Consider the following 27602-nt stretch of genomic DNA (forward strand, 5'->3'; position numbering starts at 1 on the left):
GGGCAATCAGGGCAAGGCAGTGGCGTTGGGTTGTTCGGTTCCCTTAGAACAGATACTACAAAGTAAGCAGACCTTAGGAAGCTCTTTGAGTGAATCCTCTCTGATCCATTTCCACCAGGCCTTGTTGCAATTGTTCTCCTCTGATTCCCGACCTGGATCCAAGGTGTGGCAGGGCCCCACAGCCAGAAGATGGACACCAGAGTTCTGTTCTAAACTGCTTTATTGACCAGATGAGAAATCAGCTTCCGCACAGCCCGTGCCTACAGCTCCTGCAGCAAATGCCTGCAGACGGCAATGTCCCTTCAGTCCCTGGGAGCATCAAGGCCCAGCCCTTCCCCTTCCTCCCTCGGTACCTGACCTTGGGGCCTGGAAGCTAGTGAAGGTCCCTAAGAGAAGGGTGGGATGGAAGAGGCGGGGTCTGGGTCTGAGTTGAAGGGGAGTGAGGGCTGGAGGCAGAGGGAAAGGGTGTTACAAGAAGGTACAGTACCTCCGTCTCCCTCCACATTAGAGGACTATTAGGAGCGGCGAGAACAAAGCACTACCCTGGGCTATGCTGGCACAGAGAGAAACTGTCCATCCCAGCCACCAGACCCAGGGTTAGGACCAGAGCTGACCACTCTCTTATATTCCATGATAAATGTAAATGCACGTTCAAAGTATTTCATTAGGCTCTCCCCTTCCCCATCAAACAGGGAACTTGATGCCTAAAGGAGCCAGGCAACCTCCAGACTGTGGGGTCCTCTGACCTGGGTGGTTCTCCATTTCCAAGTAGGATAATACCCATTCCACTTTCAAAGGCAAGAGCCCAGAGAAAGAGCTCCTTCCTGTGTGGCCCACAACCTTGTCTTCACCTATCTGCCTCCCATGGGGACTCCCCAAACTGAGAAGCCTCAGGTTTATTCTGAAGGGCACTAAGAAGCTCAGCTTCCTTCCTAGATGAGACTCTCTCAGAATCCAATAAACTGTTGCCTTCCCCAGGCCAACCCTGGCCCTGCCTCCCTCCCATCAGGTCTGCTGCTTAGCTCCTCTGGGCTCCAAAGATGTGGGTTCAGGTGTCCTGGCCAGGAGAGGGTGGACATTTGGTCTGTGGGGGTGAAGTGTAGGAAGGGGAACCTGTTCTCTCTAAAGGGGTGACAGATGTCTCCTAAAGGTGGTGGTATCAAATGCCAGGCAGAAGGAAGCCCTTAGTGGAGTAAGGAGCTCAGGCAGACCCCTAAACCAAAAGAAGCCAGATACCCAAGTCCAACATTAGTGCTGTGTGCCAGGGCTGAGTGAGAGAGAGAATCTTGTAGGTGTCCAAGGCTTCTGGGCAGGGACCGACGACAAAAAGCACAGGAGTGGGCAGGGACACAGGCAGCGGCGGCTCACTCTGAGTGGACCAAGGCACCAGCTCCTTGTCCAAAGCCAAAACCTTTGGGCCCAAAGTTTTTAGCATAGCATCCTGCAGAGAGAAAAGAAGAGAAGGGGTAAGGAGGGGTTCCTGTCCCCATAGCAGCTCCTCCTGCCACTCCTTGTGCCTAGTCTCGAGACGGTCCACCAATGTCCACCTCCCCATCCCTATTGGACTCCTAGCCTTGATCAACAGTGAGGACCCACTTCCCCATCATTGCAAAGATGGAATGAATCATTTGCTGTAAAAACACTGGACAGGTAGGTATTAGGATCCCAGGCCTATGTCCTATGACCTTTGTCTTATGACCCTTGTCCCTGCCCTATGTTCCTTCTGACTCTGGCCAAGTCCCACTCTCCCTCTGGTCTGGTCTGTGTCATGAAGGGGATGGTCTGGCTCTTGGGATGGATGGCAAGGAGCTGGTTCGTTTAGTTAGTGACATCACAGGCACTTGGCCTCTTGCCTCCTCCAGCCTCCCCCTCTTCAGAGAGGGATAGAAGTACCCACCTTTGCAGTAGATCTCCCCATCCTTGTCCGCCAGGGTGGTCGACTCAAGGCCTTTGCCACATTTGGCACATCGGAAGCAGGACTTATGCCAGGACTAGGAAAGAAAGGAAACAGTTAACATCATGGAAATGACTTAGGGTGTCCACTGTAGTCCAATAGCTTGCCACAGTGGGCAGACATTTTGCAAGTCAGACAGGAGTAGGGGAGTGGCTAGGAGAATGTGGCCCAGACACATAGGAAACAGACCGGGGACCAAGCGCACCCTAGTAGCAGGCCACCAAGAAGTGTTACAATGGCTCGCTGCTTGGTAGTTCCAGCTGCATCAACCATGGAAGGGGTCACAGCCCACTCGGGTAGCTACAACCCCACAGGCTTCCAAGCAAGCCTTCTCCACACCATTTTGCCTGTAAAACTGCTAAGGCTCTGGCTTTGTTTTGGCACTGCCGCATGTGACTTGATTAGCTGCCCTGATGTCCTCCCCGGGAGACCTCTCTGTTTATCTTGCAGAGTAGAGGTGAGGATCTAATGTGGAAATGGCTGGTGCACAGTCTCAGAATGGGTATTTATCACTGGACCAGCGCAGTCTCTGAAGTTTTAGAACTCGCCGCCTCGGTTCAGCTCTCAGAGCATAGTGGGGTTTTATTTCCTTTGCTAGTCAACTGCCAGTGCTCACATGGGGCTAGGCACGGAGGAAGCCCTGAGTCAAATTTGTATGATTTTTGAAAGGAGAATGAGTCTGTCACAGAAAGGGGCCACAGAAGGCCCTTTGTGGTTCCAAGAGGTGACTTAAGGCACCACAGGGGCAAAGAGCTTCCCAAGAGAGGAAGGACTCAAGTTTGTGTGCGGTGTACACACACACACACACACATGGCAACACAGCATCAACAATACAACTCAACAACCAGCTCCCATCAACAGCAGCTGAACAAGCTGAGGTGTTGTGTACACAGGGGAGACTGGCAGCATTCAGTTGGGACAGCAAACAATGCTATGAAGGACAGTGACTTCCTCAGCGTATCCACCAACACCCAGGCTGGAGGGTAAGACAAGCACATTTCCTGGACCTCACCCAATAGCTCCTCATGTGCCCAAGAGACAGCAGCAGTGATCCTAAGGGAGCTGAGATGGGTGGACGAATGAGCTTAATTCTCCTCGGTGCTCTGGGCTGGGCAAACCTCTTTATACACAGGCTGTCACCCAGAGTTTTCGTACTTTCAGCCACCCTCAATATAAGCTCAGTATCTCTTCTCATTCACACAACACTGAAAGGCCCTCTTTGCTCCTTAATGTTTCTTAAGGGGGTTTCTTCCTTCGTTTTCCTTTGAACTCAAAATGTTCTTATTCTACTCCTCAGTACAATCTGTATTTTTTTTTAATATTTATTATTTTATGTATGTGGTGCTCTACCTGCAGGTACACTTGCAGGCCAGAAGAGGGCATCAGATCCTATTATAGATGGCTGTGAGCCACTATACAGTTGCTGGGAATAGAACTCATGACCTCTGGAAGAGCAGCCAGTGCTCTTAATCACTGAGCCATCTCTCCAGTACGTCACTGACACCCCCTCCCCCATGCCATGGAAATAAGGATTCCTGGGTATTTCTTTAGTAATTTCCCATTCCCATGGGCAAAGGGGGAAAACTGACTTGTGATAGTAATGTCTCCTCTTTTTTCCTTCCTTTTGAGGGTTCAGTCTGGGATTACAAGCATGTGTGGCCATGACTGACTCCTGCTTTCATGACATTTAAGCCACAGCTTTGCCCGTTAGACATGTATAACCTCACATAATCTTCAAACCATTTTGTTTGTCAGGGACCATCACGGTTTTACTTCATAGTGGCTACACTCCCTTGGCCCACTTACGTGTAACTATTGCTTAGGAAGGCTGAACTGGTCCCAGTGCACAGGAGTAAATGGTAAAACCACGATTCAAGCAGGTTACCTAGGGCCCAGGCAGTTCATCGCCCGAGTGGCACTAACAACCCTTCCTGTCTTTGCAAGTGTGGAAATGTTTCCAAAGGGGTTAAGTGACCCATAGTAAAGTCAACAGTAGTAAGAGCCAGGGCTTCATAATCAGGCAAACCTGGCTGAGCTCCTGGCTCGCTTTCTAGCTAGATGATGAGGGCAGGTCATTCATCTCTCTGGCTCTCGTTTTCTTGGTCTGTGTGATGGAGATAATCTCAGTAGCAATGAAGGGGATACCATGGTCCAGATTTTACCCAAGTGTTAGTTCCCATCCCATCACTCCCGAACTCCATTCTTCAAGATCAAAGAGTGGTCAAAGTCATTGGCCCAAGCCAAAAAGAGCTGGCTATGGGCTCTGGCCATCATGGATCTATTGGTTTTCTGTGTGACCATGGTTAAATCGCTCGTCCAGCCCAGGCCTCACAGAAGCCTTCTCTGGCCACACTGCTAGAGGGCCGTGTACTGTGATCTGCTGACTGTTAGTCTAAGACCACAACCCCCAGGGCTCTCCTGCTCTTTCCCACCAAGACCTGCACATCAAGGAAATGATTGCTGGGCTGTTCGGACAGTTGGTTGGCTAGGGTGATTCTCATTGGGCACTCCTGACTATCAGAATACCATTGGGACGGTAGTCATGGCAATTATAAATGGTGTGGAAAAAACTTCCTGTAGGTTACTAGGCCCTACCAGGAGAATCTCTGTCCTCAGGGTTAGAGGGTGAGTTTCCGGCAGAACACATCCCATGAAATCAAATGTTTATTCCAAGCCGGGCGGTGGTGGCGCACGCCTTTAATCCCAGCACTCGGGAGTCAGAGGCAGGCGGATCTCTGGGAGTTCGAGGCCAGCATGGTCTACAAAGGGAGTTCCAGGACAGGCTCCAAAGCTACAGAGAAACCCTGTCTCGAAAAACAAAAAACAAAAAAACCAAACAAACAAAAAAAAAATTTACTCCAAGATGATTTGTAAATATTTCTGGAACCAAAACTCCTAAACTCTGATTAAAGCTGTGAATCTCCTTCTTCAAAAGAGACACACTCTTAGAAAACCCAGCCATGTAATCTTAGGGGGTGGGCCCTTCAATACCCTTTTATATTCTAAGGCTCTAGCCCTCAACTCTAGAGTACCAGATCTGAACCCTGTGTACGCATCTTAGCAATGTCCTACAAACTGACCAGAGACAATGTGCACCACTAACGATGATACAGTTCAGTTTGTGGGTTAGGTGAGCTCCCCCTTGGGTCTGGAACAAGCAACCCACAGGGACAAGGATGCTCAGTTTCTGGAAGGAAGCAAAGTGCCGTGCTTGAGCAGCTGCCCTAAGAGGAGCCAGAATCATCCATTGTAAAGCTCTAATTCAGAAGCACACCTCCCTTTCGCCTTCCTTACACCCGGGAGCATCTTACCTTGCCGGCACCAATCACTTTCTCCGCAGCATATACCGCCTGGCTGCATCGGGGACAGCGCTCAGAGCCACCAATCTTCTGGGCGAACTTGGATGCGTTGGGGTTGGTGGTGGGCCTATGTCCGGGGGCCCTACATGCACAAGTACGTGTAGTGAGATGAATGATGCCGCAGGGAAAAACCCTCTCACCTCTTGCCAGGGACAGGGCCATCACAGCTAAAGCCACCATGGCCTCTGGAATTCCAAAGCTCAGCATAATATCAAAACAACACATATTCCTCATCACCTACTTAAAGGCCCTAGAATCATTTAACACATCGTTTGCTAAGAATCCCCCCTCAGCCCCTCATTTCTGCAGCTGGTCTATGATTAGCTTCTTTCCGGGAGAAATCTGCTGACAGTCCCCATTAGGGCAATGACCTTGGCTCAGATTTGGTAATTCTTCATCACTCCATCCACTTCCCCATTCCTAAGACAATTGCCAGGCTGCCAGCCACTCAGCAGCTCAGAGGCAAGAGATGGCCAAGGGTGAGGGTTGGGAGACCCATTGACACCCTGAGGCAAGTCCCAGGGAAGGAAACTACTTCCCCTTAGCAGGGGTGAAGGGTGGCGGAGCTCTGACACTCCTCTGTGCTTTCAATTATAAAATGAAGAAATTGAACTATATGACTCTTGGGGCCCCTTCCGGCTCTAGGATGAATGTCCCAAGTTGATGCTCAGCTGCCCCACAAAGAGAGCTGCTCTGTGACTTCCTTTCGTTTATTTTCATTTTATTATTTGTTCATCTTTTTTGTTTGATTTTGGGGTGGGTGTGTATGTGTGTGTGTGCATGCGCGCATATGTGTACTTGTGTGTGTGTTCATGAGTGTGTCCATGTAATGAACTTGCATATGTGTGTTCATACATGTGAAGGCCAGAGGCCAACATTAGGTCTCCTCTTTCATCACTTATCTTTTGAGACAGGTCTCTCAATGACTTGGCTATAGCAACTGAACAGCAAGTCCCAGGTATCCCCCTGGGGCTATAAGTGCACACTGCCAGTACCCAACTTTTACATGGGTACTAGAGGTTAAACTCAGGTTCTTACGTTTATGTGCCACTGAGCCATTTCTCCCCTGCCTGTTTGTTTGTTTTTAAATATTTATTTATTTATTTATTTATTTAATATGTATACAATGTTCTGTCTGTGTGTATGCCTGCAGGCCAGAAGAGGGCACCAGACCTCATTACAGATGGTTGTGAGCTGGGAATTGAACTCAGGACCTTTGGAAGAGCAGGCAATGCTCTTAACCTCTGAGCCATCTCTCCAGCCCTGGTTTGTTTGTTTGTTTCTGAGAGTCTTTATTTGTAGCTCAGGTTGACCTTGAACTCAAGATCTTCCAGGTTCAGCCTCCTCTCTAGAACAGGCATGAGCCACCACACACAGCTCTCTCTTTTAAATCAAGGGCTTCCCAGACTTCCTACTGCTTAGCCAAAAGTGGTTCATTGGTGTCCATTTCAGGAGCAGGGTGAGAACTCAAGAAAAAGAAGAGAGATCTTGTACTCACTCCTCATGCTTGATGCCCAGAGACTCCCCCTTGTCCATACTCAGGGTTCCTGCGCCCTGCCCAAAGCCATAGCCTTTTGGCCCATACTTCTTGCCATAACAAGACTTGCAATAGATCTCTTCTCCATGCACGGCCACAGTGGTGCTGTCCAGATTCTTCTTGCAGACCACTGGGGAGGAGACAGGGGAATGGTGAGATGTAACTCTCAGGGGCCTCCCAGGAGCCTTATGCAAAAAAGGAGACCAGCGGGGTGAGAAAGGGACTGGCTTCCAGGAATATGCGACTCTAGGTGGTCAGGGCCTGACTTCCATGAATCTAGGGGTGCTTCTCTCAGACCTCTATACCCTAGTACCTATTCCAAGTCTCACTGCACCCCAAGGTTCAGAAGCCACAGCCTAGGCAGACTGTAGGCCGCAGTTTTACATTCTGCCTAATACAGGGATTGTGAGTCCCAATCAGAAAGGAAACAGAAAGGCATGGAGGAGAGCAGGGTTTTCCTGCCTCCGGCAGGGGCATTGAAAAAACACATCTGGGTGTGTCATTACAACAAGAGCAGGTACGCAGGTGAAGCGATGCACCCAAAGAGAAATGGAACAAGGATCAGACACCCAGCATGGTGGGTTGTGAGATGAGATCCAAGTCATGATACCCAGAACTCGATCTGTAGTTTTCAGTCTTAGAAGTTGCTGAGAAGAGGGGCTGCACCCATCGGAAGAATGGCCTGGGTCACAGGGTAGGAGAGGCAGGGATGCAATGCGCTAGAGAAACTTCAAGCCTCCTACACGCTTCTGTTGCTCTCACGATGAGCAGTGCCAGATACCCAGCACACGAGGGGAGAGTCTGGACTCAGATCCCAGCTCCCCATTTCATCTGGGTGGCTGGGACAAACTGTTTTGCCTTTCCAGGCTCAGCGTCCTCATTTATGAGTGTGGATAATCACGTCTGCCCTAAAAGGAAGTTAGGACAATCAAGGGAGATCTTAGCTATGACATACTAGCTCAGCACCCTGTGCACCAGGGTTCATAATAAATGTCAGCCACTCTTTCCAGCATTGCACACAGGGCGTACCAGGGGCGAGGGAGCACCTGCTCCATCTTCCTACCTCGAATTGAGTCTGCCCAACTGGACTGCATCCTAAATACCTAAAACACCTCCTGTGAAGCCAGAAGTCTGCCAACACCACGGAAGTGACCATTTGTTACGACTTGTCATTCTCCTGCCTTTAAAGGTCCAACACTCCTTCAGTTCTCTCCGAGCCCCAGGTTGGGGACTCCAGTCTAAATAAGGACCCTCCTGTCCAGCACTTGAGATCCCTACCTCATTCCAGCACTCTCAGGCACCCAAATATGGAGCCTCCCACCACCTCCCCTGGGGCTTGGCTCTGGGAAGAACACTAAGGCAGAGATCAACAGGCCAAGGCTCCAACATTCCCTTCTAGGGCGGGAAGTCAGGAACCAGCCTCCCAGGGAACTGCTTCCCTTAGACCTACTTTGAACTGGGAATTCCAAACTTGGGAGGGAAGGAAGAAAACAGAGATAAGAGCCCAGAAGAGAAGGCCTTTTGTGGCTGGTGTCTCCAGCAAAGGATGAGAAACTTGACTCTGGAGACCCCAGGGCCTACAAGCCCACACCCTGTAGGTGGCTCCCTGGCACACTGGTCAAGACCTCCTGCTCCTTTCTTTTTTGGTTTTCTCAGCGGTACAGTCCTGCCCACTGTAACTCCAGCATAGCCTCCAGCTCCACCCAAGTGATAATAGTAGGGGACTCAGCTCACTTGTGGGGTCTCTCACAAAAGCTTGGTCAAGGGAAATTTTGAATATATCCTTCATTCAAGGAAGGCCTGAATAAATGTCTGCTAAATCAGGTTAAGCAAAACAGAAACAAAACAAAAACCCTAGATCAGTCAGTGTATTCGTTCAGAAACTGTTTCCAGATGCTACCTGGCTCCATGGGGTCATGTGATGCTCTTTGGGAATATGGAAAAGAGGCACCCACTCACCACACCCAAAGATGGAGCATGGCTCTGCCTCTGGAAGGAAAACAAAAACCTACAATAAACCCACTCAGGGTCACAGAGTCTTCCAGAGAAGCAAGGCCAAGTCAGATCCCAGCTCTGATTTCCAGTCCTGGTTTTCCGCCAGGCTAGGGCTCCTCTAGAGAGGCAGAAAGTGAAAACTGACTCAGCCTGGGGGTCAGAGAGTGTCTGAGGCTTCTCCAAGTTTCCCTCGTGCCCAGACTCTGGGGGACAGCTTAGGGCCCACCAGCAGGCTTCTGTCCCAGTGTCCACCAGCGCAGAGCTAAGACAAACAGGACTTTCTTGTCCACAGAATGGCTGCTCAGCCCAGCTCACCCCAGAAAGGAGCTACTTACAGTTGGGCATACCACCTCAGGGGAGGCTCTCACCGGACTTGAACTCAAGCTGTGTCTATCACTCACTTGACATCTAGTGGGAAGAGGCTTCTCTACTGCATTGAGGGGGCAGAGTGGAAAAGAGGGCAGGCTTACTGCAGGCCTCTACCTCAGGCCAAACCCAGGAAAATGTGGTCTCTCTTATCTTTCTTATTGTGTCATCCTGGCTTCCTTATACTGATCCTAGACCTCCAGAAGCGTGTATACAGTGACAAACTGAGTTGATGCACAGCCAAGGACTGGAATTAATAGACCTCATTGGGCTCTTCCTGAGGAGGTAAAACCCTTTAATTCTATGGGTCACCATAAATACTATGAATTTCAGTCAACCATTTGACTGGAAGGGGAACAATGCTCTTCCCGTTCTTGACCAAATCTCTAGTGAGATCCTATCATAGGCCATGTTGTTCAGGGGTACTAGGGATAAGACGGTGAGGATAACACCCCAGCATGTCTGGACAGCACAGGGTTCCTAGTCAGCTGGAGCTGACACCTGGGAACTGTACAGGCCCAAGATGCCAGTGACACACAACCATGGCCTAGACTCTAGGGTCTAGAGTGACAGCTGCAGAGCAGGCCCCTCCCTAGCCTCATTTTCTGCCATTGCTTCTAATCCCTGACACCCCCTCACACACACCCTGCCCCAGGCACTGCTCCTTCCTTCCTGGACCACCCCCTGAATTCCTGACCTCCATCCACGCCTGACCAGAAGTTAGTCCTCCACATCAGGACTTGAGCCAGAGTTCTGGACACAGCTATAGCTGGTCCCTTTTGGTCAGTGATTAAGCAACACTAGAGAGCAGAAAGGGGCCTTGCACACTCTGACGTCCAGACCCCCTTCCCAGCTGGCACCAAGCTGTCTCTCAGTCCCTCTGGAAGGAAAAAAAAAACCTTAAAAAGCCCTTACATGATGAGCTGCTGTGGACCAGCTGCGGCTGTCAACAGCCTCCTCAGCAGGCTGGAAGCCAGCAGAGCTCCACAAAAGCTTGTCATCTCCTCATTTATCACGTGAGCCCAGGGACTGGCACTCCGGGACTGCTGGGCAGTGTGAGGACCCTGCTGCCCTGTGCTGGGTGGCCTCAGGCTGGCATCAGGTAAACATGTAACACATGAGCCAACTGGATCCCACTCCAGATCAAGCCATGGGGTGGCGGGGAGCAAAGGAGTGCAGACTTATCTCATGGAGCGGGAGGTAGTGGCCTTCACTTCCTGTAGCTCTCAGGAAGGCTGGGACGCCAACTGCCATGAGCTCTCCTGAGTATTCCACCCTCTTCCTACGGAGCTCTTATCAATGAGCGTGTGGGAGTTTGTGTGTTTACTGAACACACATACTTCTTGAAGTGCTTTCTTTGTTTTACCAACTCTTTCCTTTCGGTTCTCACAGTTAACCCTCTGCAGCATTGAACCTGTCTATCATCTCACAAACAATAGAAAGGAAATTGCAATCCCTGCCCTAATCAGACAACTAAGACACCGTGCTGTCTGCCTCCCGGCCTGTCTCCCAGGAAACAGCTACTAGGGTTGGTTCTCTCTTTAAGGCACACTTCTGCTCTGACCACAAAGAGCAAATCATTTAGGAATCGAGGAGGGTTTCTCCAAGTCGCCACTTTCAGTACACATCACCGGACCCAGGTACAGGGGGAGTGGGAGTGGAAACCAGGGGCCACACTCTGCTGAGAAGAGGCAAGGGAAAGGGTTAACGTCCTCCTCTCTTTGACCTTAGGGTTGTGGCCTCTCTTACCTAACAAGGGGTAACCTGAAGATTAGTGTGACTTTGGGGTGACACTGTCTTTCTCAGCAATGCTAGGACAGTGGCAGGAACAAAGAGAGTGGAAAGTTTCCCTGAGTGAGCCCTTCCAGCTTGGCTCTCAGCCCTGCCCCACCCCACCCCCACACACCCCTGCCACCCCCACCAGCACTGGCCAGTTCACCCCCTTGGAAAACAGCTTCTGAAAGGGAACAAAGAGGTCCTTAAGGGTTCCCCTCCCCAGCTGTGCTTCAGCCAAATGTCAAGCTGTTTACATCCCCAGGGACCAGTTCCCTGGGGTGTCGACAGGCCCAGCTTGCAAGGGGGGGGTCAAGCCTCTCCAGGTCCCTGGTGGCAACAGGAGGCCTTGGTGGTACTCACTGCATAGGAAGCAGGATTTATGGAAGCTGTTGCCCTCACACTGGACCTCCTCGGCAAAGTACACCGTCTTCTGGCACACCCCACATCTCTTGCCACCTCCCCAGTTTGGCATTCTGGAAAAGAACACAAAAATAAGAATGAGGCATGGAGAGGAAAACAGACTCCCCATGGGAGGGAGGCCTCCTAGGGGATGGTCATTTCTGGGAGCGTACTTCTGGCTTGTTCTTAAGACCCTCTCCAGTCACTACTGGCAAATGTATGTGTATAGGAGGGTCCGCTTCTCCTATCTCATTCTATTTTCCGGTGAGCTGCTGTGTGTTGGCCCTATGCTTGGCACCCTATACAAGATCACAAGAGACGAGGTTCACAAAGAACATGCAGGAGCAGTGCAAGCCAGCTAGCTGGTGGCAGGTGTCACCAGGCTCATTACAAAGAATGACACCTGAGGGGCAGATCAAGCGGGGTTTGTAAATCTTAAACCAGTGTGCACAGTTCACGAGTAGGGAAAACTCATATTATCAAGGGAAGAGCATATGGGAAGGAAAGTACCCCAGATAGGCGAGAGAAGGGACATCACATAAATACAAAGCCAGCTTTGGATATGGGGTGGGTTTGAAGCTAGTCTGGGCAACATGAGACTGTGTCTCAAGAGAAAACAAAAATAAGCAAAAGGGTTTAAAACAACACAAGAGACTGGCACAGGGGGCACTGTCCTCTAGTGCTATGACGTCAGGTTGGCAGCACCTGCCTGTGCCTGAAGAGCACTGAAATTAGGAAAGGCATTGGCCCAGCCTAGGATTCTGACAGTGACTCCATGCAGGCTGGGCCAATGTGGAGATGTTCAGGTGTTGATTCTGAGCTGTGGTCCATATACCAGACTATTCAGTCCAGTTTTGACCCTGCCACTCGCTGTGTGGCCCTGGACAAGGGGCTTGGACTTCACAGACCTTGGTTTCTGCATCTTGAAAATGGAGCTGAAAATAAAAGCTCTTCATAGACTATTTCTGGGGACTAGAGGAGTGTGGGTTGCCAAGGGTCCAGCACACAGTGAGTCCTCCGTGACTGGTATAACAGAAGCCCGAGACTGTGGAACAGCTGATAGAACTTGCCAGGACACAGGGGTACATGTGGCAGGGATAAGGAGGACATCAATGTCCTTCAGCTGATGATCTGCTCCCTTCCTGTCACCTGACAAAAAAGCCATGGAAGGAGCAGAAGACACCGGTAGCTCCTTTGACAGAGGACTACGGAAGGAATGCAGGCTCTTCAAGGCTGTCATAGGGGACATACATGGGGATGAGGGAAGCTGAGGGCTTTGTGCATGGACACAGGGTGCTAGGGAAGGAAAAGAGTGGGAGACGCAGGAGTTTGATGTTCAAGAGCCAGAGAAGACTAATGAAAATGTACCCCCAAATCTGTATCATGGAGTCCCCACACCCTGCGTAACTGACACAGAGGCACACACATGATGTCCCCACACTCTGCATAACTTACACACAGGCACACACATGGTGTCCCCACACCCCGAGTAACTGACGCACAGGCACACACATGGTGTCCCCACACCCCGAGTAACTGACACACAGGCACACACATGGTGTCCACACACCCTGAGTAACTGACGCACAGGCACACACATGGTATCTACACACCCTGTGTAACTGACACACAGGCACACACATGGTGTCCCCACACCCTGTGTAACTGACACACAGGCACACACATGGTGTCCCCACACCCCGAGTAACTGACACACAGGCACACACATGGTGTCCACACACCCCGAGTAACTGACACACAGGCACACACATGGTGTCCACACACCCTGAGTAACTGACGCACAGGCACACACATGGTGTCCCCACACCCCGAGTAACTGACACACAGGCACACAAATGGTATCCACACACCCTGTGTAACTGACACACAGGCACACACATGGTATCCACACACCCTGTGTAACTGACACACAGGCACACATGTGGTGTCCAGTGAGCAGTTGAGGAATGAGTGACCTTAAGGCTCCAGATGAGTCCAGGTCCTCTGAAGGACCTGGGACCTGGAAGTGGGACCCGGTAAACGTGGAATGGCGTTGGTGGTGATGCCGACTCTCTGGTTAGGGAGACAAAACACCAACCACCACATCGAAAGGAGCAAAGTTTTGTTGGGGCAGAAGAGAGAGATACATTTTTCACCCCCTCCTCCTGAAAGTTGGGGTTCCATCTAGCCCCAGTCTCCTATATTCTTCCTTATCTCTTGTCCCTTCCTTACAGAGACTCCCACATATCTGAGGCCCTGCCTTTCTTCCTGGTCTAGCCTCAGCTAATTTCAGATGAGCCTCTGTAGGCCCACACCCGGGTGCCTCCATCTGCAAACGAACCATCTGAACTCACCGCCTCCTATCGACTGTTTTTCCTGACTTCTGCGTTTTGCTGGTGGTGACACCACCACGCTCCATGTTTGAAAATGAGCAAAGGTGGGGATCCTCACTTCTCCCAAGTTGTGTCCCATCTGCCCCCCTTGGCTAACTCACTCACCACAGTGCTGTACACCGTGCCCTTTAGGTTCCCCTGGCGCCTCACCCAGCTCCTCCACCTGACTTGCACCCATGACCACCCCTGGAAGAACACGTCTGTCGCAGTCACTAGTTCCATGTTCAGCCATGACATGCGACCTGAGCCAAACCCAGTCAGCCAAAGTTATTGCTTAGTTATGCGTGAGACCAGAGAGAGATTTCCTGGGGGCTCTGGAAGAGAAAGTGATCCTGTCTTCTGAGAGAGATTCTTGGGAGTAAGTGCCCTTCACCACCACCCTAAGAGACAGGAGCAAGGGGCAAGTGAGTGCAAAGAACTGAGAGATTAAGTAAGATGAGTCTTGAATGACATCTTTAAACAACCAGTTTAAGCCAAATCTATAGCTCAGGGTGCTTCTGAGTGCTAGTTACACAAACAACCAACTCTCTCCATTGTTTAAGCCACTTGACAGTCACATCATTGGTATTCAGAGAGGTCCTGACATTTTCTACCCCATCCCCACCCAGCAGCTTCCAGATTCCTTACAGAACAGCCTCTGACAACAGAAACCAACGATGCCCCTGACACCAGACATCAGAACACTGCCCATGGCCTTGCAGATCTCGGCTTGGCCGGAGCTGGTTCCTCTCGCCTCACAGACGGAAGCTGTCACTTTCGCCCATGTTCAGCCCTCTGAGTGCCCAGTTCAACCTAACATGAAGAAATCCTCAGACCATGCTTTTGTAAAGAGCTGGAATGGAGGAGAGGCTGGGGACAGAGGCTGGGTGCACTGTCCCAGAGGACTGAGGAGAGGCTGGGGGGAATGGAGGAGGCTGGGTGCACTGTGTCTCCAGAGAAGATCTGGGGAGACTATCTCCTGTTGCACACACCCACTTTCCTTCATCAGGGTCCTGGGCTGACCCCAGCTTCATGGGCTCACACATCCTGCAAAAAGATTCTCTACCTTCCCCGGGGAACTCCCCATCCCAACCTCTCATCACCCCTTCAACCCCTTTCTGTCCTGAGGACTCCAGGCCTTAACTGCACTTGCTGAACCAGGACTGTGCTGCGAACCCATGCAAGGGAAGGGCGGTCCGGCAAGAAGAGCACATAAAGTCACTGTCTGTCAGTCATCTCCCCTCCTTCCTGGCTCTGGGACCCCAAGTTCTGTTCAGGCAGCTCTCCTCTGAGGATAAGACTAGAGGCCCAGTTTTCGGATAAGGAAAACCAGGTTCAGAGCGGTTGGGCAACCTGCTTATAGCACCACAGCTGTAGGAGGGGGATCTGGATTCTAACAGAGGCCCAAGCATTTCTGTCCTCTTGAACCCCGCCATAAGGCTGTGGGGAGAGCATGTTTAAGGGTGGCTGCATGGGGTAGACATGCAGTTCATCAAGATAGGGTCTCCTTCCTATGCAACCCCCTAAAGCCGCAGAGCACAGACATGCTCATGTCCCTAGGGACACCCCTAAGGGAGGCACAGTCTCTTAGCCACGTGGTGGGAAGCCGTTCCAGGCAGTGTTTTGTTCAGACATAAAGCCCTTCTCCCTCTGGGAAAGACCACAGCTCCATACAGATGTCCCTTTGTTCTCCCTGGCTCTGAGTCAGGGGCTGTATCCAGCAGGGCTCCGGGGAATCAGGACCATGGGCGGGGAAAGGGGAGAAAGGACCCGTCAGTGTGCGAGGTTGGCTCAGGGTGTCCCTTGGCTGGGTCATTCCTTGACTGGGAACCTGGTTGGAACCCCAGACTTCAAGAAGGAAAGGAGAAACAATGCCTAGTCAGGAAGCATGCTCTATACTCTACACTCTCTGGCCAGATGGGGACCCCTCAGGGAACCCTGAGTGTGAAGAGTCCCAGCTGGAGGGATCCGTGGCCACCTCCTTCCAGTGGGAGGTGATGTAGGCCCCTCACCCACCTCCTCCTTTCTGCCCAGCCTCTTCTTGTCAACAGCCAAATTCCGCCTGTGTGGGGAAGCTAGATTGCCTTAAAAGGAAGGCTGTTTCTTAGTCTGCTGAGGGCTTAGAGGGATGTGAGGTTCATTCTCAATCGCCTTCCCAGTTCTGGGGGACCAAAGATCTGTGGGAAGCTGTCCCTAGCGCTTAGGAAACTGGAGCTGGAGTTGAATAGCGCAGGGTACCTTTTCCTGGCCTAGTGGGCACTTTTTGCTCTCAACTTCATTTGTTTAGCCCTAAAATGGAGCACTCCCCATATTATGATGATTGAATAAGAATGTGCAAAAGGGATAGCATATTACAGAGGGCATGCCTCTGGTTGCCACCTACAGCTTAGCCCAGATGTGGGGCCAGATGGCCGACTTCCCTTCCCTTCCTTCCCTCCCTCCCTTCCTTCAGTCCTTCCTTCCCTGCTGATCCACATCTGGAAGAAGCAAGACTTGAGAAGCAACAGGTCAAATAGAAATAGGGAATTCCTGAGCTGTCTGCAGGCCCAGTTAATGAGTCTGGGACTAGCTCTTTAGTTCCCCAGTTCCATTCCCCTGCGATTCCCAGCAGGAAAGGCAGGGACCTGTGTCTTACATCAGACTTTCTGGTATGTGGCTCTGGGTGAACCAATCATTGCTGCTGGGCAAAGTAGCACATGGGAAGCACTTGGGAAGTAGAGGCAGGAGGATTACTGTTGAGATCCAGACCAGCCTGGCCTTGCTACCATGTTCTAGGACATCTTAGGGCTTCACAAGACTATCTGAAAACAACTCACTGCTGTCTATAATCGTTTATCCACAGTGGGTTCATTCAGAGAGTCTCGTTTCCTTTGGGACTGTAGTCTCTGATCTGTTTGACCTACTTAACTATCTTGATAATCTCAACAGAGAATAAAATCTGAATTTTCTGTTGAGTGGTGGAGCATTCCCCATCAGCTACTTACTTGAAATGTCAAGATCCTCAGAGCTAACTAGAGGCTGGAAGGCAATGACTGTCCTCTTTAGACAAAGTTAACGCAAGTCTGCTGCTCTGACTCATTGTCCCATTCCCAGCTATACAGAGATTCAGTCATGAAAGGCTGCAAGATGGTGGCCCTTATAGCAGTAGAGGAAGGGGTAGGCATGGGGTACATCAACAAAGGCAAACACTTGACAAGTCACCTCATGTCTTTCTCCAATGGAAAAACCCCATCTCTCTGACTCCTTAATCCCTTGTTCCCTCCAGCAAAAGAGTGATTGTGACAGGCTCAAGGCACATGTCCCCACCTTCTTAGTCGGGTAGAGACCTGTTAGGTGTTTATTTTTTCTGGGTCAAAATGAGCTGCTAGAAGTTCTTTGAGCTCTTTGGAACCTGCCAGGTAGACAAGAATATTGTCATTCTTTCCAGCCTGCAGCTGTCTCTTCCATGTCCCCAAGCCCAGAGAACAGCCAGGGACAGAACCAGAGGGAAGGCAGAGCAAGTTCAGAACCCACAGAGCCTGCATCTTAGAGGTGACACCTGGGCACCCAAGGAGCAGACCTACCCTGAAGACAAAGGTCCCTGGTAGAAAGGGGACATCTAAAAACTGAGCTCAGTCTCAGCTTTATGGGTCCCTCAAAAAGTGATTTCATTAGACCTTTGCATAGAGTTCACCTCTGAGAAGTCGGTCAACCCTCACTGAGCTGCCATTACCCAGGTCCCCCAGGACGTGACTATAACTGAGAATTCAAGTCCCCCCCCCATTCTGTGTACCCCTACCCTGCTCTCTACCCTTGGAGTTCAGAAATCTGATTGCCATATGTGCAGATGGAAACAGGGACCCATGACGAGGTGCATACTCTACTGCTGAGGTACATCCAGCCGCAGTATTTCATAATGAGTACAGGAAACCTTATAATTATGGTATGATCAAATCGAATTTACTTTTGTCTGGAGTGATGTTGAGAGCGGAGACAGTTGGTTGTGCCCTGTGTTGAACAGAGAGGTCTGGATGCTTTTGATTAATTTTTAAAAGAGGAAAACAAATGATCACGTAGGCCTTACAAACACATTGCTGGCAGCTGACCTCTCAGGAAGATCTAGCCCACGCCTCCCTGTCTGCAGAATACCCAGACCCCCTGGGGTGGGAACCTCCTTGTCTGCTGGGCTGCATTCCAGCCGTAAGCCTTCTATTTCTTCCTCAGACTCAGCCAGCTTGACTTTGGGAAGCACTGGAAATACCAGAGTCTGGAGACACTGGCTGCCTCATATTTACACACTTTACCATACATGGGAATTACTCTACACTGACGTCAGGCAAATTCCTGGGGAGCTGCGTAGTCCAAGCCACGTCATTACCATATAAAATTCTGACGAGGGGAAACAGCAGGCAAGGCTTCTGTTGGGACTCAAGCTGCTACCTCTCATTCCTCAGGCAGCAGCTCTTGGTGGGGGGGGGGGTCCCCACTCTGGCTGTCTCTTTTTTTTTCTTTCCTGAAAATTTGACTCCAATACACAGATCTATAGTAGGTGGGATGAAAGTACATCTGGGAAGTGACTGGTGGGGCTCGCTGAGCCCTCAGCCACCCAGCAGAGTGAAAACATAGAAGTCAGCCATTCTAACCACGTCCCGTCCCCTTCCATGCCACAGTCACTGAAGCCCTGTCTGCTTTCAAGTAGCTGTCACCACAGAGCATCTTACACAGCTAATGACCCACATTTCCTTAGGTGACCTGGAATGAGAAACCATGAGGGAGCAAAGAAAAGCAGCCGCTGCTGGAGCGGTCGGCCTGTGTTTGAGCAGCAGCTTCTTGGGAGACCAGCTGCAGTCCTGAGATAGTCTCTATCACTGCTGAACCTTCCCCTCTGCAGACATAGCCAGCATCAGCTCCTTCCTGATGAACAACATCCGAGACAGCCCAGGTGAGGAATCTAGCTCTGGCCGGCCAGCAAGCAGGCACAGGCACTTGCGTGCTGTACTCTTAAGGAAAGACAATCAGTTTGGTGCCTATGAGCATTTGCCAATGTGCCTGCATGATACCAAAGAGCTGAAAAGGGAAGGGGACTCTTTGCCACTAGCATCTCTTGGGGCTTAATACAAGCCCCCTTCAGGCTTTTAACAAGTCACCTTTGTCCAGTGAGCTCTGCTAGCAGAACTAAACCTTTGCAACTAAATTCCTTTCTCCACCAGGAGACCTGCAGGGAATAAAAAATTGTGACCACTCCTGTCAGGGAGAGCCAGTTGGTGATTGATCCACGACTATACATATTCCATTCATTCACTTAGTGGTTGACAGTTGACTGATTTTTTTTTGTTTTTTGAGATAGAGCTCCAATAAGTAGCCCAGGCTGGCCCCTAACTTGCGATCCCCCTACCGTCATCTCCCAAGTGCTAGGATTACAGACACATGCTCCCTTAGCCAGCTTCAATCACCCAATGTTGACTTACCATCAGTCAAGTGCAAACACTGCCCCTCTAACTCAGACCCAGTAAGAACTGACTGACTCTAGAACACCTGGGCCAAGATGGCTGATGCTAGGACAGACCAGAGGCAGTTTTTCCACATTTTCTTAGCAGGGTAGTCACAGAGCTGGAGACCCTCTCTAAGCCCTCAGCCTCGGGAACAGTAGTCCCCTCCACCACCTCAGGCCAACACCACACCCTCTGCAGGATAAACTTCCTTCCCTGTCTGTCTGTCCCGCCCCGGATATCCTTGACAAGGCAAAGGGTTTCTGTGTAGCGCCAGCTGGATCCTCCAAGGGAAAGGTAAATGCGGGCTAGGGAGTGCTTAGGCCAGCCTCTCCCCAACAAAGTAGCCTGGGCTCCTAAGTAGAGTGCCGGGGAGAGAAGCAGAAGCATGGAGGAAGCTCTAGCACCCAGTCCTGAAGAAATCCCCAACCTATCTCAACAGAGCTTCTGCAAGGAACTCTGAAGCAAGAGGAGATCAGGGTGTTACAGACAGTGTGCGTGTGTGCATGCGTGTGTGTGTGTGTGTGTGTGTGTGTGTGATATTCTCCAAATACTGGCCCAGAAGGAAACCGAACTGTCACTTGTTCAAGTTCATCTGTGTACTGTCAAATCCAAGTCAAAACTTGGTTTGTTTGCCTTTCGGATAGCCTGTCACCGAGATTCTAGAGTGCTTCTCATGCTAAGTGTTCACCAAAGGCAAGTGGACACTCTGCACGTACTATGATGGTAACTGAGTGCAGTGCTCTCTCAGTGTGGGGAGGGGCTGTCCATTTATTCACTTAAGAAGCAGGAAGTGGGTGGGATGGCTCTGACTTCATGTAATTGCTCACAGTCTAGACCTCTGCTCTAATGGATCACAGAAGTATAGCACCAGAAACGTGCAGAATTTACCCAGGCCTGTGCCGCTTGGATGAAACACCTGCCTACTAACAGCTTGTTGGGTGGCACTGCCAACTCACTTAAATGTTGCTCACTCTCTGGAGCCCTTTCTGGTTCCCAGCTTTCAAGAAACAGTCACTGTTGGCTCTTTGAGATCTCAGCATCCAGTCCTCACCCAGCACCAAGACTTGGGCAGGGAGGTGCTAGGTGTCTGCTTCCATCTGGTTCTTTCAGGAATGAGAAAATCCATACCAGTACTCTATGGCCACCAAGCCAGATGCTGCTCCCTCCCACTCACGGGCACTTTCTCCCAGGAAAAGAGTGAGGGAAGGGGTGGCACGGATGTCTTCATCCCTCAGCTTTACAATGAGTGTTAGTGGCCCACAGAATCGCCCATTGTTCTGCGGGACCTGCCGGCGGTGGGGGCGGCGGGGGAGCCAGGTCACCCTGGGTCTAGGGCACGCGAAAACCAGCTGCTCTGGAAGTCCCGGGATGGGGAAGAGATCCAGCGTTTTCGGGAAAGGGAAGCACTGCCGGGCTAACTACGGCCACCTCCCTCCTGGTGTCGCTTTTCCTACAAACTTTTCTTGCAAGCGACAGGACTGCGGCGGGACGCGAAAGACCAGTAGGTGCAGGGTGCATCCCAGGCACTCGGGTAACCGGCAGCGGCGGGACCCGAGGCAAGCGATGCGGGTGCGCACTCACCTGGCAGTTGCTGAGAGGCACACGCGGGACAGCACTCCGGGAAGCCGTGGCTGGCTACCGACGGCGCGCCCGTTTTGTTTCCCCCCCTCCGGAAGGCGTTTCCCGCCCCACGCCAACCACTAAGCTTTGCACACTGCACTACAACAGGGCTGATGTCACAGCGCAAAGCCCCGGGAAGCTGTCCCCTCCCCCCCGAAAGCCCGGAGCCCGGGCGTGGCCGGGTCCCTAGCTGTGGCGGTCTCTGGGGGAAAAGGTTTTACTTGGGGGCGGGGGCCGGGGTTTACAGGTTCCTGATCAGCTTGTCACGTGGGAAATCAGAGATATAACCTGAGAGTTCAGACCAGAGATAAACTTGGGACTCCCTAGGGAAGAGAGCGAGGGTCCTTAAATTTTCGTGTCCTGATGGCACACCAGAGTAAGACAAGCAGTGTGGCCCTGCTTCTTCCAGTGACTGACTTCCCCCAGACAGCTGATTTCAGGTTCATCTATAAAAGGAGAATGTGCCACCCGAGTGTGGAGGTGGGAGGGGGGACGGGGGCGGGGGGGGGGATGAGATCCTGTAAGACCTGAGGTTTTTTGCTTCGCTGCCCTCTTCCAGCTCCGGGGTCTTGTCCCCTCAGCTTTTCCCATCTCTCTGTTAAGTGCAAAAGATCATTCTACCAGCCCCAGAAGCATCAGCTCCTAAGAGTACCTTTCTCTGGGCTCCTAACCTACAGTAATACGACAGACACAGGTTCAGGCCACCAGAAGCTGCCTCCGAGGTGGTACCCGGCCCAACTGCTCCCACTCACAGCGCGCCTGCCGGGAAACCCAATGCTGGCGGCGGGCTGCTGCTTCTGGGCCCGGTGTGTGGCAGGAAGCAGAGCAAGTTTAAACTTTAGAAGGAAGGTCCGTTTTTCCTTAGCGGTGCAGACAGCGCCAAGCAAGAAGCATGATGCTTTCCTTGGGACTAACTACATGAAGAATCTGAAACAAAAACTATTTTCTCAGTAACTGAGAAGAAAGTGGGGGCCGGGATGGGGGATTAGCGCCTCAAGGGAATTTCTGCTCTGTTCTGGAGGATAATTATTATCATTATTTGTTGTTGTTTTGTAAATTTGTTTTGTTTTGTTTTGTTCGAGGCTGAGTCTCACTGTGTCACTCTGGCTAGCCTGGAATTCACTGTGTAAACCAGAATAGCCTTGAACTCACAGAGATTCCCCTCCCTTGCTTCTCAAGTGCTAGGAATAGAGGACTAGTTTTTATTGTTATTATCGTTGTTATTTTATAATTTATTCACTGTATTTCTAAGACCAAAGGGACTTGGTCGAATTACTTTATTCTCACCAAGTGCCGGCTGTTTTGGGGAAATAAGCCACACTCAGATTTCAGAATGACCTTACATGCTGTGTAGGTCTGCCTGTTTGGACCTTTCTGCTTCCTGTCATCTCCAGTAGCCTCAGAGGAAGTGCCTATTGTGTTAATTGAAGGCAGTCACTTTTGCTTGGCAGCACCCCCCCACACCTAACAAATACCCATCTCATGTCATCTGTAGGTACAGCTTGCTACATCTTCCATTCTATATGTTGAGGGCCAGGCCCTCATGGGCTTCATTTAAAGCCCTGGGGCTTGACACTGTGCTGTTAGACTTCAGCTCTCCAGGAAGCCGACACAAGCTCAAGACCCGCCTGAGCTGCAGAGTTATTGAAAGGCCAGCCTGAGTAACTTCACGTGGCCTTGCCTCAAAACAAAACATAGGGCCAGTAAGATGGCTCAGCGGGCAAAGAGGCTTGCTGCCTGAGTCTGATGCCCAAAACCCACAGTAGAAGGAAAGAACCAAATTCCAAAAGTTGTCCCCTGGCCTCTACTTACTACCTATTCCCCAGCCCCAAACTTACTACCTACTTACTACCTACTCCTCAACCCCAAACACCACGCGCACACACACACATGCACGCACATGCACGCACGCATGCACACATAATAATAGTAATAATAATAAAAATCAAAGTAAAAGGAGGGCTACAGAGGTAACTCAGTGGTAGAGCACATGTGTGGTATGCGCACAGCCCTGCGTTCGTTCCCCAGTGTCATAAATAAACAGACAAGTCAAGGATAGGGGCTGGGAATAACATTAAGCGTCTCATGATTCAGAAAACGATCATTTATCTGGGATTTTCTCGCTTTCTCTCATAAGAGATATCTACCCATTTTGCCAGACCCATCCTGTGAGAGAGACCCACAGTCTTGAGTGATCTTTGTTATCATCTTAACACAACCAAAAGTCACCTGGGGTGAGAACCTTACCTGAAGAATCACCTCAACCAACTCAGCCTGTGAGCATGTCGGTGAGAGTTTCCTTGCTTGCTAACTGTAGATCGGTTAGGAAGGCCTGGCCAACTGAGGGCAGTCAGGCTACATTGAAAAAGATAGCTGAGCCAGATGTAATGACGCACACCTTTTATCCCTGCACTCAGGAGGCAGAGGCAGGCGGATCTCTGAGTTTGAAGCCAGACTGATCTTTAGAGTGAGTTCCAATACATCCATGGCTACATAGAGAAACCCTATTTTGAAAAAACAAATAAATAAATAGAGCTATCTGAGCATGAGCCCGGCATGGAGCCAGTAAGCACCATTTTTCCATGGTTTTTGCTCAAATTCCTACCCTGACTTCCCTCCGTGATAGAATGTTCCCTGAAGTATAAGCTAAATAAATGTTTTCCTCCTCAAGTTGCTTTTGATCATGGTGTTTATCATAGCAACAGCAACAACAATAAAACCCCAAACTAAGATGCTCTCCCAAGCTGGAATGTCTGTGTTTCCTGCAGAAAATATTGCCATCCCAGTCTGATATAGTCAAGACTGGGGGAGAAATCTAGGGACCTCTTGTTCTTTCTATTCTGAAAGGTATATTAAACTGAAGAACTACAGTCAGTGTTAGAGGCCATGGGCTCACTGCCTGGAAATGTCGCTCCTGAGGTTGAGGTTCCCCTGAAGCATCGCAACTCAGTATCTGGGAGAGAGGAACTTTGGACTTTTGCCCAAGACTACAAAAGAGCAAAGACTTGCTTGCATTTCCTTCTTTGGTCTGGGTTTGTCCTCTGCGGCTCTGTTGGTAGACCTTCCCGTGGGGGCGTACCAATCTGTTCTGTGGAATGTTCTTAGGACGAGCCAAGGAAAGGAAAACAGAAACCGCCATCGTCTTTCTCTCAGTATCTTAACGCACCGTGTCAAGAGACTGATATTCAGTGTGTCCAAACTCACACAGGTATGGGTGCCCTGCTCATCCATGCGGTATACACAACTTAGGGATGTAGGCAGAGTTGGTTGGAGGTAGGGGAAGTCAAACAGGTCCTTCCTTCTCTCCCATTTTCTTCAGGACCTCACACATTTGGTTATATTGACCTTCTTGCATTCTGCTGACCATGTGGGCTTGGTATTTGGGAGCCCATTAGCAGAAAAAGAACTCCTTGAGAGGGAGTAGAGTTAAAGATAATGTTGGCTTACAAGCCCCTCAAAAAAAAAAATGTGAGCTTTGTGTTGAAATCAGACAGTCCAGAAAGCATTGTCAATACTTGGCGTAGCACCTATACCTAAATTTCCTTGGGACAGAGGTACTGGTCCATGGTGATACTGGTCCTGTATAAGTGGGCCCAGGCGGATTCTATTCAGCCCATACCTATAGATGGCATGACAATAGCCAACAGCCGGGGCAGTCCTAGCTGGGTGCTCCAGAGGAGGCCTGTCACACACAGGTGAGGGCAGGGAGATGATGAGTTCAGTATGAGGGACTTGAAGTGCACGGGGTGTCTAGCGGGCACTTGTACACACAGCCAAGGAGGGACTGGGATTGAAGATAGAGGTTTAGGGTTTTCAGTCTAGAGAGAATTTGACTCAAGGGACACTGCTACTTGAGAGTGGCCAAGAGCTCACAATGGAAACTGAGAAGGAACAATCAAAGACTGAGGGCCAACACACATGGCATGGAGGTCAAGGGAAGGTTTCAGAGAAGAGGAAACGGTGACATGCACAAGGTCCTCGTCTTGATGTATTAGAGGAGACCTGTGAGGCTTGGAGACACCAGCAAAAGAAACCGAGTGGCAAAATCAAGAAAGGTAATGGCTGGTCTGGCCCAGTGACCCATGTCTTTAATCCCAGCACTCAGCAGGCAGGGGCAGGCAGATCTTCGTGAGTTCGAGACCAGGCTGGTCTATACAGTCAGTTCCCCAAAAGGTTAAGATCACCTTAAACATCTCTTAAGCACAAGTGTGTACATCCCTTCACGACTGAACCCCTTAGGATTTCTTCACCATTCCCAGAGACCCCCAAACATGCGATTCATCCACTTTGAGCATTCTGCAGTAAATCCTCAAATCGTAGTGATGTCACAAATCTGCAGGCAAGATGGTTCTGGCAGCAAAGCCTGCTGCTCGGTTTGGACTGTGTCCCTCCAGACATGCATCACTTGTCATGCCTCTCAGGAGACAGCAGAGTCATTTAGAGCTGAAGTGGACCCCGCAGAAAAGAAAAGCTCCCGAGAACAGTCACAGCCACTATGTTTTTAAAGAGCCAGTTTTAGGGCTGGGAATGTAGCTCCCATTGGTAGAGTGTTCGCTTAATACACAGGAAGCCCTGAGTTCAATCCCTGGCATTGCATAAAACCAGGCATGCTGGCACATGCCTATGATCTGAGCATTCAGGCGTTGGAAGCAAGAGTGTTATATTTCTGAGGCAGCTTAAAGAGACAGGAGGCAGGGAAGAAACCAGTATGACCTCACCAATCTGACCTTCAGCAGATGGAACTGTTTATTTCAACCAGCTGGGGAAAGGCACAGTGGGAAAGGCATTCTGCCAAAAGGGGAGTGGATACCTGAAGTTTATAGAGTGTGTAATGGGAAGTTAATACAGCTTCAGAGACCTATGTACCAGTCCCTAGGTTCTCCCTCCTGGGGTTGTTTATCCAGACAAGGCCATTTTATCTTTAGACACTGCCTTGCTCTGGCTACTAGGAAGCAGGTGATAGCAGGTAACTGAGTTTGGCAATGGGCAACGAGGGGAAACACAAGGTCTTGGTCAGGGTGTGGCAGAGTTTGTTCAAGGTCTGCTCTAACGAGGAGGATCAGAAGTTCAAGACTAGCCTTGGAGATATATATATGTATACATACATACATACACACACACATATATATGCCAGCCTGGGCTACATGAAACTCTCTCTCAAAAACAACAACAAACATATAAACAAAAAGAAAAGAAAAGAAACAAGAAACAACCAAAACAAAAAAGAAATCCCTCTAACTTCAAACTGGAAGTTTGCATCTCAACTCCGTCATCAATCATTAAAAGCACTGTTCAGCACGTGCCGACTCCCGGGCACTTGTTGCAGGACAGCTCTTTACACATCTGCCTCCTTGTTCTCACAGCGAATGATGGGGGCAGTAATTGTCTGAGTTGTCTCGGTGGCGGTGTATCTCTAGCCATCAGCATCCTCAGAGTGTCCACCAGGCAGGCCTGACAGGGAGTGGGGTAACTGTGTTCCCCAGAGGGGCCCAACACTTACCCAGGGTCTTAAAGCTTTATGTTTATTATAAAAAAGCGTTTCTGAATTCCTCATCCTCCTTTATACACAACTTTATTTGTCTGAATAAAAAGATAATTTTTTAAATTATGTTTTTGAGCTTGCCAACAGGCCTCATGAACCTGTGTTTGAACCCTGGGATCCATATGGTAGAAATAAAGTACCCATTGCTGCAAGGTGTCATCTGACCCCCCTGCCCCCCCCCCCACACACACACACATGAGCTGTGACACACAGCTAAGGCTGGCCCTGAACTCCTGATCCGCATGCCTCCACCTCCAAAGGGCTGGGATTACTCACTAAAAGAAGTGCGTGTTCTTGGGAATATGTAATGTTTACTGTAGGGCATTCCTGGTGAGTCACCTTGGGCCACTGGGAATATGATTATGACAACTGACACATGTAGGTGATATTTAAGGTTCTTGTGGCTGGGGACATGACTCGGGGGTAAAGCGCTTGTCACACAAGTACAAGGGACCTGAATTCTGATCTCTACGGCCCATGTGATGAAGTCAAGCACGGTGGCCAGCACTGGGGAGGGGAAGGGAGAGGCAGTAGTTCCTCAGAGCTAACTGCAGCCAGTGTAGCTAAATGAATGAGCTCCAGGTTCCGTGAGAGGCTACTTCCCCAAAATAAGGTGGAAGTCGACAGAGGAAAACACCTAACACTGACCACTGGCCTCCACATGAATGCTGCCCCCCCCATACATGCACATGTACCTGCCTGCACACTGCATACACACATGAACACACATACACAGTTCTTCTTGGCTCTGGCACTATTCTACTGTAATATAAACTGTGATGGGACAAATCAAGGCAGGTGGGAGAATTAGGTTAGGGCCCAGCATTTCTGACTAAAATTTTATCAGTCTGTATTTGTGTTTCCCAAGGAAGAGTCCTAGACTCTCTTGGGATTTACTAGGGCTTACTGAGTTTGTTAGAGCTCTTAATCCATGGTCTGTTGCTATAACAAAATACCCGAGTCTGGATGCTTTATAAGGAAAAGAGATTTATGTAGCTCATAGCTCTGGATATCCAAGAACACGGCACTGTCAATGTTGGAGTGTCAGGAGATGAGGCCCAGAACTGCCAGCAGCATCTTCTCATCTTTTAGGGATGTCTACTCATGTAAATCTGGATCCTTAATTTCGCCACAGAAAAGAGTTCCAGGAGAAGCCAGTATGAAGCAGAATTGAAGGGTATCAAAAAATAATTTAAACAGATTTTAAAATT

At 50.2% G+C, this 27602-nt stretch overlaps 1 protein-coding gene across 1 annotated transcript; it reads right to left on the reverse strand.

Moving 5' to 3' along the window:
• Positions 1-208: 208 nt before the first annotated feature.
• On the reverse strand, positions 209-20931 carry Csrp1 (cysteine and glycine rich protein 1). Its single transcript, XM_057770254.1, has 6 exons — positions 20811-20931; positions 11348-11460; positions 6812-6980; positions 5266-5395; positions 1898-1991; positions 209-1441 (listed from the first exon to the last, which is right to left on the reverse strand). Exons 2-6 carry the CDS (start codon positions 11457-11459, stop codon positions 1365-1367), a joined length of 582 nt encoding a protein of 193 aa, XP_057626237.1. The 5' UTR covers position 11460; positions 20811-20931; the 3' UTR covers positions 209-1364.
• Positions 20932-27602: the final 6671 nt, after the last annotated feature.

This window comes from Chionomys nivalis, chromosome 5 (assembly GCF_950005125.1).
Source record: "Chionomys nivalis chromosome 5, mChiNiv1.1, whole genome shotgun sequence".
NCBI classification, from domain to species: domain Eukaryota; kingdom Metazoa; phylum Chordata; class Mammalia; order Rodentia; family Cricetidae; genus Chionomys; species Chionomys nivalis.

Excerpts from the sequence above, each read along its gene's own strand:
- Csrp1 (XM_057770254.1), bottom strand. The coding sequence starts at position 11,459 with ATGCCAAACTGGGGAGGTGGCAAGAGATGTGGGGTGTGCCAGAAGACG. Across the intron at positions 1,992-5,265 it reads AAGTGATTGGTGCCGGCAAG|TCCTGGCATAAGTCCTGCTT; the intron begins GTAAGATGCTCC and ends TTTCTTTCCTAG. Across the intron at positions 1,442-1,897 it reads TGGGGAGATCTACTGCAAAG|GATGCTATGCTAAAAACTTT; the intron begins GTGGGTACTTCT and ends TTCTCTCTGCAG.